At 49.4% G+C, this 15368-nt stretch overlaps 1 protein-coding gene across 2 annotated transcripts in view; it reads right to left on the reverse strand.

The window, feature by feature from the left end:
• Positions 1–15368, reverse strand: part of MTOR (mechanistic target of rapamycin kinase) — a 126310-nt gene that overhangs the window by 63230 nt on the left and 47712 nt on the right. For both annotated transcript variants that reach the window (XM_059375478.1, XM_059375479.1), the window contains exons 24-28: positions 14648–14740; positions 13849–13995; positions 9850–9992; positions 7336–7498; positions 7059–7204 (exon numbers count right to left, since the gene is read on the reverse strand). In XM_059375478.1, the coding sequence (XP_059231461.1) occupies positions 7059–7204; positions 7336–7498; positions 9850–9992; positions 13849–13995; positions 14648–14740 (692 nt within the window). The remainder of the gene's footprint in view (positions 1–7058; positions 7205–7335; positions 7499–9849; positions 9993–13848; positions 13996–14647; positions 14741–15368) is intronic.

Consider the following 15368-nt stretch of genomic DNA (forward strand, 5'->3'; position numbering starts at 1 on the left):
AGCCCAACGGAGCCCAGTGCCACCACTCGGCTTCAAAACACTCCACAAACCCACACTCTTTTTCTCTAGTTGAGCAAACTAACACATAGAAAGGCAGCATATCTTTAGCCATAATAGATGCCAAATAATTTTGACTGTTAGGAAGTCATTTTTTCCTCGACAAAAAGCCCATTCCCCTTGACCCAGTCAGTGTGAGGCGAGCCATTATTCTTACTCAGTGTTTCCCATTGTACTTACAGTCCCTGGATTGCTGGGAACCTATTTAACCTTAAAAACAAGAACTCGGGGATTTTCAAAGGAAAAGAGTGAGCAGAAAAGAAGTGCACTGAAGCAGGGCATCCCACAGGACAGGCATTCACACAGAAACTTCCTGAAGCAGGAGGGGAGTCTTAGATGCCCGGAGGCCAGCATAATACTGCCTAGAAAGGGGGGATGAAAAGATCAGGGGGTTAAGAGAAACAGGAAAAAAAGGCACAAACGCCTCTGGCAGAAGTAGCTAAATTCTCTCTTTCTCTCTCCTGCTCTCATCTCCTCTAACCCCAACTAAAAAGCACCTGAAACTCCAGGCACCAAAGGCTACAATAAACAAGTGGGACCGCCTCAAACTAGAAAGTTTCTGCACAGCAAACAGTATCCAGAAAAGGTGACTTACAGAATGGGAGAAAAGATTTGCTATCTATGACCCCTCGTAAGGAGCAAACATTCAAAATATATAAAGGATTCATACAACTCAATAGCAAAAAAGTAAATAGTCCTATTAAAAAATGGGCAAAGGACCTGAATAGACACTTTTCCAAAAAAGACATTCTTGGAATGGCCACTAGACACATGAAAACATCATCAGCATCACTCATCTTCAGGGACAGGCAAATCAAAACCACCCAATGAGACTATCTTCTCACACCTTGTAAAATGGCTGTTGTCAAAAAGGCAAGAGGCAGCAAGTGTTGGTGAGGATGTGGAGAACAGAGAACTGTTGTCGTTGGTGGTAGGAATGCAGATGGGTACAGCCACTATGGAAAAGTCTGGTGGTTCTTCAAGAAATTAGAAGTAAAACGCCCATATGATCCAGCAATTCCACTTCTAGGTATACATCCAAAGGAAAAGATACCAGTATCTCGAAGAGTTATCTGCACTCCCATGTTCACTGCATCATTATTCACGATAGCCAAGGCATGGAACAACCCACGTGTCCACTGACAGATGAGTGGATAAAGAAAATGTCACACATACAAAAAGGAACATTATTTAGCCATAAAAAAAGGAAATGCTGCTGTTGTTGATGACATGGACAAATCTGAGGGCATTACACTAAGTAAAATAATAAGAAGAAAAATATTGTATGGTATCACTTACATGTAAAATCATTAAAACAAAGCAAAACAAACTACCATCTGATTTCATAGAAACAGAACAGAACCATGGTTGCCAGCGGATGCAGAGAGATGGGGAGATGCGGAGACAGGGGTTGAAGGGCACAGACGTCCAGCTGTAAGACAAGTAGGTTCTGACGTCCAGCTGTAAGACAAGTAGGTTCTGAGGATCTAATATACAGCACAGTGACCCGTCAGAGGACAGTGTCGTGTATTTGAAAGCTGCTGAGAGTAGGTCTTAAGTGTTCTCATCGCACACACACGAGGGTTAACAATGTGAGGTGATGGACGTGTTAATGATCTTGAGCTTGACAATCATTCCATAATGTCTATTGAGGCAGCAAGTTGTACATTCTAAATATATACAATTATATGTGTTTATTATTCCTCAATAAAAGTGGGGGCATCTAAACTTTACTAATCAAAACCTATAGCTGCGGAAACTTACTCACATTTTTACATACACACAACTGAGTAAACAGAGGATGAACTTCCCGTGACGAGGTTAATGTTGGGGGAAAAAATGTTGGCATAAAACAAACAACCCCCCTACAAAAAACTGAGGCTTGACGTCGGCATCTGTGGCTCCCTTCACCCCTCTGGGAAAACCTGTAGAGAATGCGGCCGAGGGGAAGGGGAGAGTAGTTGTTAGAGAACAGGACGTGCCAGCCATGCGACCTACAGCGCGCGTTCGGAACGGAACGACTGCTTCTCTAGTACCCTTCTGGAGCAGCTGAGGTCAGCACCGAGGGTTCAGAGACGAGGTCGGTACAGTCTCTGACCTTAAGGAGGACAGAACCACCAGGAACCAAAGGAGAGCTCCGTGTCATCCCTGGAAGTAAAGAACGTTTTGTTGCATCCTCTACGATGTAAGAGAGAAGGCGGTATGAGAGCAGAATGTCGACCTCGCAAGCACTGGCCACCGTTCTTCATTTTCATTCTGCTGTCTCAATCAGAACTTTTTTTAAAAATGGGATTACTTGGGCGCCTGGGTGGCTCAATGGGTTAAAGCCTCTGCCTTGGGCTTGGGTCATGATCTCGGGGTTCTGGGATCGAGCCCCACGTTGGGCTCTCTGCTCCGTGGGGAGCCTGCTTCCTCCTCTCTCTCTGCCTCTCTGCCTACTTGTTATCTCTCCCTGTCAAATAAATAAATAACATCTTTAAAAAAAAAAAATGGGATTACTTGTCAGGGGCTGGGCAGTGAAAGCACCAGCTTTGATGAGACCTTTTCTTCTTCTTACAGCGAGAAAGAAAGGCAAGTACAATGGACCGGATGTGTATATCCCCCTCAAATTCCTCTGTCGAGGCCAATCCGCAATGTGACAGTATTTGGAAGCAGGGCCTGCAGGAGGTGACTGGGTCATGCGGGGGGAGTGGCTCACGGATGGAACCGCGGCCCTGATGAAAGGCCTCCCCCCGACAGACAGCTGTGCTCTGCTTTCCATCACCTGAGGACACAAGGAGAGGGTGGCCGTGTGGCAATCTGGAAGCGATGCTCACCAGCACCCAATGTGCTGGACCCTGACCGTGGACCGTCCAGCCCCCGGCACTGTGAGAAACGAACGCCGAAGCCCCCCGGTCTGCGGCTTTTTGTAAGAGCGGCCCCAGCGGACTGACGCAGGAACTGGTGCTGAGAGCCGGGGCGCTGCTGCACCGGACGCACCTAACGGTGTGGAGTGGCTCTGGCACAAGGTGACGGGCAGAGGCGGGGAGAGCCCAGAAAGACAAGGAGAGCTAGAGAGAGAGCTTCTGTCTTTTGAGAGAGCACCCATGTGACCGTGGACAGAAGGGCAGTAGGGGCATGGGTTAAGTATTGGTAAAGGCCACTCCGATGAGTTCTCAGACAGGAATGAGGAACGGTGAGCGGATAACAGAGACACGGAACCTCCTGTTGTGGACTGGCAGACGATCTGATGGTGCTCGTGTCCCAGTGCCCTGAGGAAGGCAGAGCTTGTGAGCAGTGCCACTGGGTGTTCGCCGAGGAGACTGCTCAGCAAAGTGCAGAGGGGCGGCTTGGAGGAAAACGAGAGGAGGGAAACGACGTGAATGCAGATTAAGCAACAAGGAGCCGGAACGTGAAGAGCTGGGAAATGTTCAGCCAACCTGTACTAAAAGAAATGAGCACGTGTGTTTGGAAGAGAACACAGGGGATATGGCCACGCGAGGCTCTGCTAAGGCGGTCAGTGCGCTGTGAACCGTGGACTGCATCAGCTACTCTGGCACGGAAACCGTGAGACAGAACAGAAGGGGATAGAGGCAGGAAGGAATGAAGGAAGGCTCTCAAACTTCGTGGATTTTACAGGACACAATTACGGAGCTACTTGGCTGTGAACACGTACTGTTCTTCAAGAGGAGAAAAGAATGATCCCGAAGTGATCCAGGGATCATGAGGGCTGCCTGCTTATTTTTAAAAAAGATGACCACTGCCTTGCTTTTAACAGGCCTGGTAGACTCCCCCAGTGTGCCCAGAGGCAGACTATCCAGCCAAAACAGATTACTCTCAAGCCTGGAGATCTCATGAAGTTTGCCTGGCTTGGTTTTGGACTTGCTTGGGATCTGTCATCCTCTCCTTCTTCCCCATTTCTTTCGGAATGGGGATGTCTCTCCTGTTACCATGCCAGCAGCGTACTCTAGAAGTACGTAACTTGTTTTCAGAGGTTTGCAGCTGGAGACAAATTCTGCCTCAGGAGGAACTGTACCTAGGGCCTCACCCCTATCCCTGATTTAGATGGTATGTACATGAGACTTATTTACACGAGCTGATCCCAGATGAGTTAAGACTTCAGGGTGGTTGTGATGGAATGAATGTATTTTGCATTTGAGAAGGACATGCATTTTGGGGGGCCAGGGAGGAATCAGTGGACCGGATGTTTATATCCCCAGAACTCCTATGTTGAAGCCTAATCCCCACGTGATGGTATTTGGAGTGGGGGGGGGGGCTTTGGGAGGTGATTAGGCCACGAGGATAGAGCCCTCATTAAAGAGAGCCCAAAGAGCTTTTTCTCTGCTTTCCGGCACCTGAATACACAGAGAGCAGTCATCCATCGGACAACCTGGAAGAGGCTGCTCACCACAGCTCAACCATGCCGGCACCTTGACCTTGGACTTCCCAGCTTCCCAGGACTGTGAGAAGTGTTTGTTGTATAAGTCCCCCCGGGTCATGGTAATTTGTTAACAGTGGCCTGAATGGTCTAAGTAAGCAGGCCACCTGCCCTTATCCCAATGCTACAGGCCAACCAAGTAAAAGCCAGCTGTGTGTGTATGCATGTGTATACTTACAGAGAATCCAATACCCATTTAGTCTTCTGTTCCCTTAAGAAGTGATTACACTTACTGACATATATAAGCTCTGAGGAGATGTGAATAGTTCATACCGTCTCAGTGTTAGTCTGGTTTGGGGATTACATGTGGGGTTTAATTTGTCCTGGAGCAGACAGGCAAAAACATCAATAGGCAGGCAGTCAGACAATTGATCCAGTAGCAAGAGAACAGAACTGTCAGCATAGCACAGCTTTTTAAGACAAAAACCAAAAGTAGGTTGGGAGCCTGCGTGGCTCAGTGGGTTAAGCCGCTGCCTTCGGCTCAGGTCATGATCTCAGAGTCCTGGGATCGAGTCCCGCATCGGGCTCTCTGCTCAGCGGAGAGCCTGCTTCCCTCTCTCTCTCTCTCTGCCTGCCTCTCCATCTACTTATGATTTCTCTCTGTCAAATAAATAAATAAAATCTTAAAAAAAAAAAAAAAAAAAAAAAACAAAAACCAAAAGTAGGAAATAGCTTTGCAAAGATGTTTTTGTGAACCTGATTATTTCAAAGAGAATATGAGGCAGTTGACTCAAATGTATGTACTAGAATAAACTTTAAAAGAGTGGACAGTGAAGGGAAAGCAGGAGTAGGGAAAATTCTATTAGAGGTAGGCCAGGACTGAGCTGTGAGCTTCCTGGTGGCCACTGTGAGCTTAATTTCTCACTGAAGAGTGATGCCTCCAACATGGAACCCAAGTGAAAACTCGGGGACATATGTCCACCCCCCACCATGGACACCCCTCGGGGAGGAGTTTCCAGGAGGCCCATGCAGAGGACTGGGCTAGTGCTGAGCACACATTCTCTAAAAGCAGCCTTGTCTAAGGCTGTTTCTTAAAACTGTCTGCAGTGACAATGATGGCAGGGCACTGCCATGGCGCTATTAGGAAAAGCAGTTTCACAAAAGCAAGTGGGAAAAGCTGCAAATGGAGGAAGACGGGAAGACAAGCGAAGAGGCCGGACTGCAAGCCGAGCTCCATTAGGCTGGGACAAAACCACATGGCTCAGAGCCCTGGCATGGCCTGGGAGCACAGGCTTCCACTGGTTTGTGCTTAAAGTCGAGATCAATCTGCAGGAAATTGAGTATATATTTTCAGTTATATTGGCTTACATGGTTAACAGCCTTGAACACTTTCCAGGGCTCTCACTGTATCTTCCTATTGCAAACCTGTATACACATTAATTCTCTTGTGACTGTCTCGGATACGGTAGAAGCCCTGGGGCGGGATGAGGGGACTTTCAGAGCGGTGTCAAACTGAAAAAGGCCAGCAAGGAAATTAACATGCAAAACTAGTTATTGGACACTGACGTTATTATATTCCTCTGCCAGATTTTCCATCAATTATCAAGGAAGATGGTGTCACCTACACCAGGGACGGGAGGAAGAAATGCAGGTTTTCCTATCTGCTGTACCTTTAGGAATGAAAGCCTACTCCACAGGGACAGCATGTCTAATAACTGTTAATATGTGGCATTTTAGAAATCAACAGCCTCTCTAAGCTCACCTTATTTAGACAAAATCCTGATTCTATTTCTATCATTTTGGTCACTTTTTAAAGTGTTTAAAGGAACACTTTTAGCATTTACTTAAGAGCAGAGCTGGCACAGAAGCTGGCTACTTGATGAGTCTCTCAAACGGAAGAAGCACCACACACAGCAGACTGCTTCAGCCTCGAAGGGGTACTTATTAGCTGGGTGATTTTCCCCTCAACTATCTGTAGTGAACTAATCAAGCATGTTAGCATTTACACGAAGATAATTAGATCCCAGAGTTAATATTCTCTGATAATCATTAGGGGAAGCAAACAGTTCTCTGGGAGCTGGAGCTAACATGTGAGGCTGCTTCTAATTTCATAACAGCAGAAAACTGATTAAACAACCTATTTTTTCCATACCCAGAAGACGCAAAACCAACTTCGGAGAGGAGAGACTGTCGCCAAGGCCAGGAAAAGATCACTGAATCTCAGAGGTCGCTCTCCTGTTCGACTCGAACACCAGGGAGAACGACTCGGGCGATAAAACCCCAGAGGCCCCCGAGGCACTGCAACCAGTATTTCCTGCTCCGAACCGAGAGTGCGATCAGACCCGTTAACCTCTACTGCTCCTAGGCTGCTGCCGCCTCAGAACAGCTTCAGGACTGATGTCACCGGGACAAGCCAGCACAGGTTGGAAAACAACAAGAACCCGTGTGCTGAGGGTCAACAGAAAGGCCAGGCACAGCTCCGAGAGTGGGGAGAGCCACCTGCGACCGCATCTCATTTAAACGTGCTGGCCCGGACCCGATGGCAGAATTCGCAGAGCAGGAGCCTCCACGTGACTACCCTGCTTTGGTGGCAGGCCGTGGGGGGAGAGAGGAAGGCAACAATTAGAAAGGGGTTAGAGCCTACCTGATGAGAGACTCGAGGATGGCGGGGGTGGGCCCTTTCTGGAACTCCAGTTCTTTGTAGTGCAGTGCTTTGGCGTAGGCTCGGCACTTGGCAGCTCTCTCCCCGAGCAGGACAATGCCATTGTCGTCTCTCAAGGGCAGGGGGCCCTAGGGAAGAGCAGAACCCAGAGCGTAAGAAAACAGAAGCTGGGCGTGAACGGGAGAGGCTGCCGGGAGGGCTTCTCCCCTCCCACCAGCTTCCTGTCGGGCTCCACCTGGACAAAGGGGCAAAGCCTCACCTTGTCACTGTGTTCCATGAATTCGGCCAAGTTTAAGAGGGTCTGCGTGACTTCGGCGATGTCCTGCGAGGTGAGGGCCAACTCGATGCTTCTGATGAGTTCATCCTGCTGGTCCTCATTCAGCTCAGACCAGCAGGACACAAATGCAGCATTAAAAAGATCCCTGGAGGCAGAGAGGAGTGGAAAAAAGATGTTGGAAATGTTTCTCGTGCCTCTGCCTGGCGCCACAAAGTCACTTACTAATCTTACTCCCGGCACCACTGATTTTGCATGTACAGGTCAATGATGTCCAACAGGACTTGCTGGAAATGGTCTATCTTTCCTGCCCAATAGGGTAGCTATTAGCCACTGAGTACTTGAACTGTGCTGAGTGTGACCAAGGAATGGAATTTTAAGTTTTATTTCATTGTGGTTACCTCGATGCAACCATGCGTAGCTAGCGACTACTGGTTTTATGGCTCAAGCACAGACACTGGGCTACACGGGAAGCTGTGTGAGAGCGCAGGAGGAGCAAGCAGGGCAGAGCTAAACCGCCTGTCTCCACTGCCTCTTGGCAGTTTTCCCATCTTCTTTCTTCATGGGAGGGGAGAACAGAAAGGGGACTTACAACACAGAAGCTGGCATTAACAGCTTCAGAACAGAATAATCTTCCAAGGATCCTTGGGACGCTGCTCAGGTGAGATGGGAGAAGCAAAGGCAGCCCCTGTGACTGCTTTTCAACATACAACCAGAATCCTTAGTTGAATGGCCTCAAACAAGACACCACAACTTAAGAAACCAGAAGTGTTAGAAGACAGCATCCCAATCCCTAAATTCTCGAAAGGCCCTCCAAGCCAAGACAACTGCTGGAGACTGACCAAGGCCTGGAAAGGAGGTGCCGTTTCTAAGATTACTACAACTATTTTATGGACTGGCGTATTTGCCTGATATCTGAACTTTAATCTCATCCCCTTTTTTAGATGAATGCTGGGGGAAGCGAGCTGGAAACTGTAAGATACGCTTATAACATATGGGCTGAGCATTTGATGCCTCTACACGCACTTTCTATTACACAATATAAAGGTTAAGTCAGACCAATGTATATAATTTTGGAATCTGCTGGGAAAAACAAAATTTGAAACCTAAAGGGTAACAGGAAGCCCAAAAGAAGTCGTGTGTAGATTAAAATATACACTTTCTGACCTACATGCAAGGCCACACCGGATCCCAAACGAGCACCCTTGGCACTGTGGGGATAAACACGTGGGTGTATGTCTGCCCCAAGCCTCTCTGGGATGACACTGTGCTCAGAAGTGACTTGTAACAGGAGAGGTACATGACGTCAGCTGAGCATACAAAATCTGCACACTGTGGAGTTAGGGGGATCTTAGGAACTATTTTTGTGCATGAAAAATACCACTTCCTCATTACAAATAACAACCATCCATTGTAGACAAACTGGGAAAACAGGGAAAGGAACACAGAGACAATAACTACTCCTTAGACCTTCCCACTTAATCACTATTCTATTACTTTCTAGTCTTTTTCCACGTACATGTGTTTTTGAATAGGTGAAGTCACACATTTTCATAGTTTTGTATCCCATTTTGTTTATTTACGTTTTACTGTAAACCTTCTATATGCAAAGATTATAAACCAAATCTTTAATGGCTTAAGACTTGTTATTTAAAACAGTATTATTTTACGGCCAATTCTGTTTCCCGAAGATGGCTACAACAGCATCTGCTGTTGCACACGCTCTTCTACGATCTCCCTGTCCGGAGATGGCATCCGTAGCTCCTTCCCTCGAATCTGAGTGGGCTTCTGTGACTGCCTTGAACAACAGAGTGTGGCAGAAGTCAAACTGTGTGACTTCCAAGGCCAGGTCCTATAAACTCCATATACTTCTGCCTCGTTCCCTTGGGCACGTTCACTCTTGCAAACCTGCCAGTATTCTGCGAGGAAGCCCAAGCACCCCACAGAAGGACCCACAGGGAGAGGAACCAAAGCCCCTCGCCACGGCAGTTCCCATGTGAAAGCCTCAACCTGCCAGACAGGAGAATGAGCCGTATGCTGGAAGTGGGTCCCCCGGCCCCTGGACCAACACCCCCACTGTCACTGCTGCAGAGACAAGCTGTCCCCACAGGTCACGTCCAAACTGCAGATCTCTGAGTAAAACAAATGACCGTTGTTTAAGACCAGTAAGTTTGGGGGTGTTTGTAAATATAGCAGTAAATAGAAGTCATTATTATTGGAAAGCAGTTATACTAAACCATTACATAGTTTTTTCCAGAACTATAAATGACTTTATAATTAAGATTTTGGACCCAAATCTACTAAGGAAAGGTCTGCTAGCAAGGTTAAGATGGATGGTTCTCCTAGAATATAAGCTTGTTCAATCTGCCCTTTTTTTTCCTCCACAAATTGGCAAAATTAAAAATACCAGGCCTTTCCACAGTCCTCGCCCATAAGAATTCTTACATACGGTCTTTTCTGTGCGATCCTCTTGATCCCACCCCGACGCAGCGGACGTACCTGGCCATCGGGTTGTAGGCCTGAGCCAGGGCCCAGCACGAGCGCAGGGAAGGCGACGAGGAGTCCTTCAGGAGCTCCAGACTCAGCCGCCTCAGCCACTCCAGCCAGTCATCTTTGGAGACCCTCCTGGCAGCTCCCCAGGCCTGTGATCCCCCAGGCAACAATGGAAAACCATCAGCTTCCAGGGCCAACTGTAAAGAGCCCTCGTCTATTTAAAGATGATTCTGTCTTTGATTTAATAAAACCATACCTCTCATGACAAAAGTCCCCCAGAGCACAAATACAAGAGAGTAATATTTAATCAGAGGCCACAAAACAAAAGCAGCAACCTCTGGCATAGAGCATGATACTGACAAATACTGTTTTACAAGTCATTTGGGCTGGACTCTATCAGCAAAGCAGAAAGCTCTACAGACCCACAATGGATGGGCCCGTCACACGCAGGGCGCATTCGACAAGGCCTAATGGCCCCTGCAGTGTGCGATGGGCCCCGGGTGCTCTGCACTAGGACACTGGCTCAGTCGACAACAAAGGGTCACATGGGGAGAGGCAAAATCGTCAGGTTCACAACAGCGTGAATCACATCACACTCAGACACGAGTCGGAGCCCAGCGCACACGGCACCGGGGTGGAATGAGACAAAAGGAGTTGAACAGATTTAATTTTTACTTTCTGATTTATCCCCTCCAACGTTCCTCAAAACTGAGCGTTCCAGGCATCACGAGTTCCGGCCAGGGGAAGCTGAGGGAGGTGGATGGGAAGACCCTGGCTCTGGAGACGGGCAGCACCGCGTCGTGGCCCCGGCTGCACTCTGGAGGTCGGCGGCCTGAGTTCAAAAGGCTGTTATCGAACTCATTGGCTGTCTGACCTTGGGCAAGTTACTTCTCTTCTCTTGGGCCTGTTTCCTCACTTGTAAAATGAGGATAACAGTTCACCTCCTAGGGTGTTTCTAGGAGTAATTAATATGTGTCACGGATTTATACCTGTGCTTGGCACAAAGTTAGTGTTCCTGTAAGTGCCTATTCTTGTTAAGTCAGGGACACCAGCTGGCATCCTGGCTCCGCCACCCGGCAGCTGGGACACTCTGGAAAAATCGCTTGTATGTTGCATCGGGGCCTCAGTCTTCTGCATCAAGGGATAAAATGTCTAAAGAGCCCAGCTGGAACAGATGAGCAAAAATGGTTGCTCTTATAATCAAAACAACATCTCTTTGAGCTGGCCTAGCCCGAACTTTTAAAATATATTCTTCAAAGATTTTTTCAGCAGAATGGACACATGTCCTCCCTAAGCTAGGCAAACTGAGTAAGTCAGAGCAGAGGTTCTCCAAGGAAGTGGTCCAGGGAGTGGAAGAGATGCCCGTGAGCTACACCACCTGCCCATCAATGACTCAACCCATCACCTTCCTGGGATAAACTGGAGACGGGCTGTGGCTTCTGATGAGTTACAAATGAGCGATACCATATTAAATTACAGTTTTATGTCAGAAACTGAGACAGAGACGTTAAGGGACAAACTGAAAAATTACGTGCACAATTCTGATGATACGATGAGCACCCTGAACCAGGAGGAAGGGCGACACTAGTTACTTGATTTCTGAACTTTGTTCTGTTGAACAAAACGGGAATAGCAAGTCCTGTTCTCTGGAGAGGCCTCTGGCTTCCTTCCTACACAAAGGGTCTCCGGATAGCTGCTCTGTAGCGCACGGCATTTCAAAAGTTGAACATACACAAGGGGGAACCACGAAAGTCTTTTCCCTCTAGTGACGTGAGGCCGCGCCTGGTTGGGGCAGAAGCCGTGCTTGGGTGGTAGTTAAGAGACGGGGCTCTGAAGTCATGGTCCCTTGGTCAAACCCCGGCTCCCGCATTTACTGGGCGACTTTGGGCAAATCACTCAACCTTTCAGGACCTCAATATCGACTTCTCTGCAAGATGCCGGCGGGAGCGAGAGCATCTAACTCTCAGGGTGAAGGGTAAGTGAGTCAATACACTAACGAGCTTGTACCAGCGCCCGACACGCGGAAAGCCCTGCACAGATGCTGGCGGTTGTCAGTGCTGTCCCTGTCACTGTTTGAGAAATGGTCACAAAGAAGTCTCTGGAAACCTTAGCTTCACGGACAACTGCATGATCTATCAAACAGGCTAAGGCCCCCAAGTGGGCCCCTCCCTGCTCTTCTTTCATTTAAAACCTCATCCACTCTCGCTTCTCTGGGTTCCGTGGTAACTGTGTCAAGGCCCGTCAGCTGCCCTCCGCCACCAGTCAAGGCTGACTGTCCCCTCTGGTGAGGCCCGCGACACCAACAGACCTCCTGCCAGCCTATTCACTTAGGGGGTAAGTCCAAATAGCTTCTCCTCAGACGGGAAGGCTGCTGAAAATCCTGGCAGGCACCCTGGAGGCGGTGCGCTGTTACTTGGAAAGTGGGTCACACTGGTCCCTGCACCGACCCCAGGCTGCCCACGCACGAGTGTGTGAAGGCACAAACCTGGCTGAGAGTAGTGCAAGAGAGTCTGCTTAGGGTTCCTGGACTGGATCTGCTCTCAGGTGAGACACACTAGAAACTCTTTTTCCTGTTTGGCAAAGGTCATGCTTCTTTTTGCAAGGCCTGCGTAGAAAGCCAACCTTCCTGGAAGCAGCCTCGCCTACCGGGGAGTTTCCTAAAACAGTCAGGACACGGCTCTAAGAGGGTGGACAGCTGCCTGGCTGGAAGGACATTCTGAACCCAGGCAGGCGGAAAACATCTGGGTGGCAATGTGCATCTGGCTTCTCCGCCTGGCCCCGCCCTGAGGGGTGAGGTGTCAGCAGGATCACCTCAACGACCGCCTGAGGACCTGGGGGCCCCTCCTTTTCCTGTAGCCTTGGACTAGCAGTGACATGCTCCATGGAGGGAAAGCAGCATCGCCCCTGCCCCAGGGGTCTTTCACCACTTCCCTCGTACATCACCCAACCCTTCTCGGCAATGGCCACCTTATAGCTGCGTGTCTGGGTGAAGGCTGGCTCGGCAGTCAGTGGCCCCAGCTGTGGCCCTAGCGCCCCAGTGGCCCCAGCACCCCACCCCCCCAGCTGTGTGCGAACACACACGCACACACACACGCACTCACACACAGGTGTGTGTTCAAATCTTTACGGGCTTGGCCAAAAGAAGAGAACAAGTTAGCAGGGACCCAGTCCTGCCCAGTTCTCTACCTCGGTCCCCTGCCATCGTGCAAGTGCAGCTGCTGTGGACTAACCACTAAGAAAGGAAGAATGCCACCAAGTGGGACTCCAGACAGGCGCTGCTCACAGTCACCAGAAGCACTGATGCTGATGCGAAACGTGGGAAATTATTTAACTCAGTGACATAACTACAATGACCCTGCTCAGATCGACCAGCGATGCTTTGAAACGGCCTGTTTTTAAATGGATGGCTGGAGGCATATGTGGTGAGAAGCCAGCTACATCCCGGGCTTTCGTCAGCAGAAAGAACTCAGTATTTATCTGCAAAGATCAAAAAGTCTGTTCTTCAAAGTACGGTCCTTGGCCCGGTAGCACTGGCATGACTTAGGACTTTGGTAAAAATGCGGAATGTAGGCCTGACCTCGGACTGCTCCATTCAGAACACGCATTTTCCTCAGTCCCTCGCAGTCCTGGGAGTTTCAGGAGTCTGAGACACACTGCTCTACAGAGCTGGCCGGTCTCAGGGCTAAGGAAGGGTCTCACTGGTTTTGTTCCATTCACGTAAAAAATGAGAATGGTATTTGCAACAAAGGATTCTACTATCAGAGCTCCAAGGAAGCTTAGAATTTTGTTCTACAATGATCCTTAATTTTAAAAAACATATCATTTGGACACCCGGAAAAAGACAAAATGACCTAAGTTCATGGTATCTAGAGTTTCGGAAAAATGCTTGGGCTGGTCTTTGGCTGTTTTGAACTGGTGGCAGCAAGAGCGAAGAGTTCGGAACAAGAGAGAAGAGCTGTGCTCTCCCTTCCAAGCACCCCCCAACCCCCTCGGGAAATCATGGACCTTTTGGAGGTTGATGGTGCTGACGTGCAGTTTCTTCATGGGTCCCGTTTCGACCGGCCCGCTAGCCAGCGCATCCCCTTGGCCACTCCTCAGCATTCGGTGCTGGTAAATCAAGGGGTCCTCTTCTTCGTCAGCAAGGGTGTATCCCTGCAACCAGAGAGCCACAGACAAACCCTGCAACTCTGCTAGGTTCTCCCAGGTAAGAAAACAACCTTAAGCCTTGGGAGGGTTGCACCTTCTGAAAGCATCAGGACATCAGCAGGAAGGAAAAGGTTACATGCACGGACCAAATGAACCACAGGTGGGCTACATTCCCCACTGCAGACCCATGTCTGCCGGTCGCTCTTGGTCAGGGACAGCACGGACTCGGCAGGATGAGCATGCAGCTGGCAAAGCTAGTGCTATGGGCCAGGATCCCAGGGACCAAGTGCTATGAGCCGGGGGGGGGGGGGGGGCCGCGAATAGCCCGCTGCCTGGTTTTGTATGGCCAGGGAGCCAAGGGCGGGGGGAATCAAAGGAAGGGGACTATTTTGTAGCATGTGCAAATTCGAGAAGCATTCCTGGGGTCCCTCAGCAGAAGTGCACAGGGAGGCGGCCAGGCTCCTGTTCTTCTGCACGCAGGCAGCAGGGGCCCATCACTGCTGCGGAGCCCACGCCATCTACAGATCTGGAAAGAGCCTGCTGTCTCTACAGAAGCTGCCTGCCCATCGCTATTTTAGAGCTAAAAAGCCAGATGTGTTCCCAGACCCATGCGGAGAGACAGCGGAGGACTCTGGGACAGAAACCCAGCGCAGTTCACCTTCACGATTCTGCAGATGAGGACGTCGTAGCGCTGATGGTTAATTCGGTGTCGCACCAGGACTTTGTTCACCATTGGAATGAAAATCTGGTACTGTTGGAGGAGAGGGAAGAGATCAGGAAGGTCACTCTGCAGCGCGGGAGGCAACGCGATATCACCCCCGCGAGCTATAGCTAGTTCTGCTGGGTTTGGGGTGGCTCTCTGTTACTCAGAAGAGTCACCTGCCTGTTTCTGTCTCTCTCTATCTCTCTCACACCACCCTCTCCAAACCGCTACAGTCCTAGTCCCCACCCCCATCCATCTGGGTTACTGCGACGGCCTCTGAGTACTCTCTCTGCTTCCACCCTTGGCCTGGTCCGTTCTTCCACACAGCACTGTGAGTCATTAGGTCAGACCACAGTCTTCCTGAGGTCCAGATCCTCCAAAACTTCTAGTCTTGCCCAGAGTAAAGGCCCATAGGAGTGATGTGCAAATTTTTGTGGGCATCAGAATCACCTGGAAGGTTTATGAAACCAGAGCTTGCTGGGCTCCACAGTTTTTGGTGCGGGTCTGGGCACAGGCCGGAGAATCTACATTTCTAACAGGTTCCGGCTATGTAGATACTGTCCAGGGACATCTGAGAACAACTAGCCTACAGCACCTTGTCTCTATGCCCCAACCCAGCCCTGTCTTATCTCTATGATGGGAACTGCAAGCCCTCCTCGCTGCCCAGCCCCCTCCC

The sequence above is a fragment of the Mustela nigripes genome, chromosome 14, assembly GCF_022355385.1.
Source record: "Mustela nigripes isolate SB6536 chromosome 14, MUSNIG.SB6536, whole genome shotgun sequence".
Classification (NCBI taxonomy): Eukaryota; Metazoa; Chordata; class Mammalia; order Carnivora; family Mustelidae; genus Mustela; species Mustela nigripes.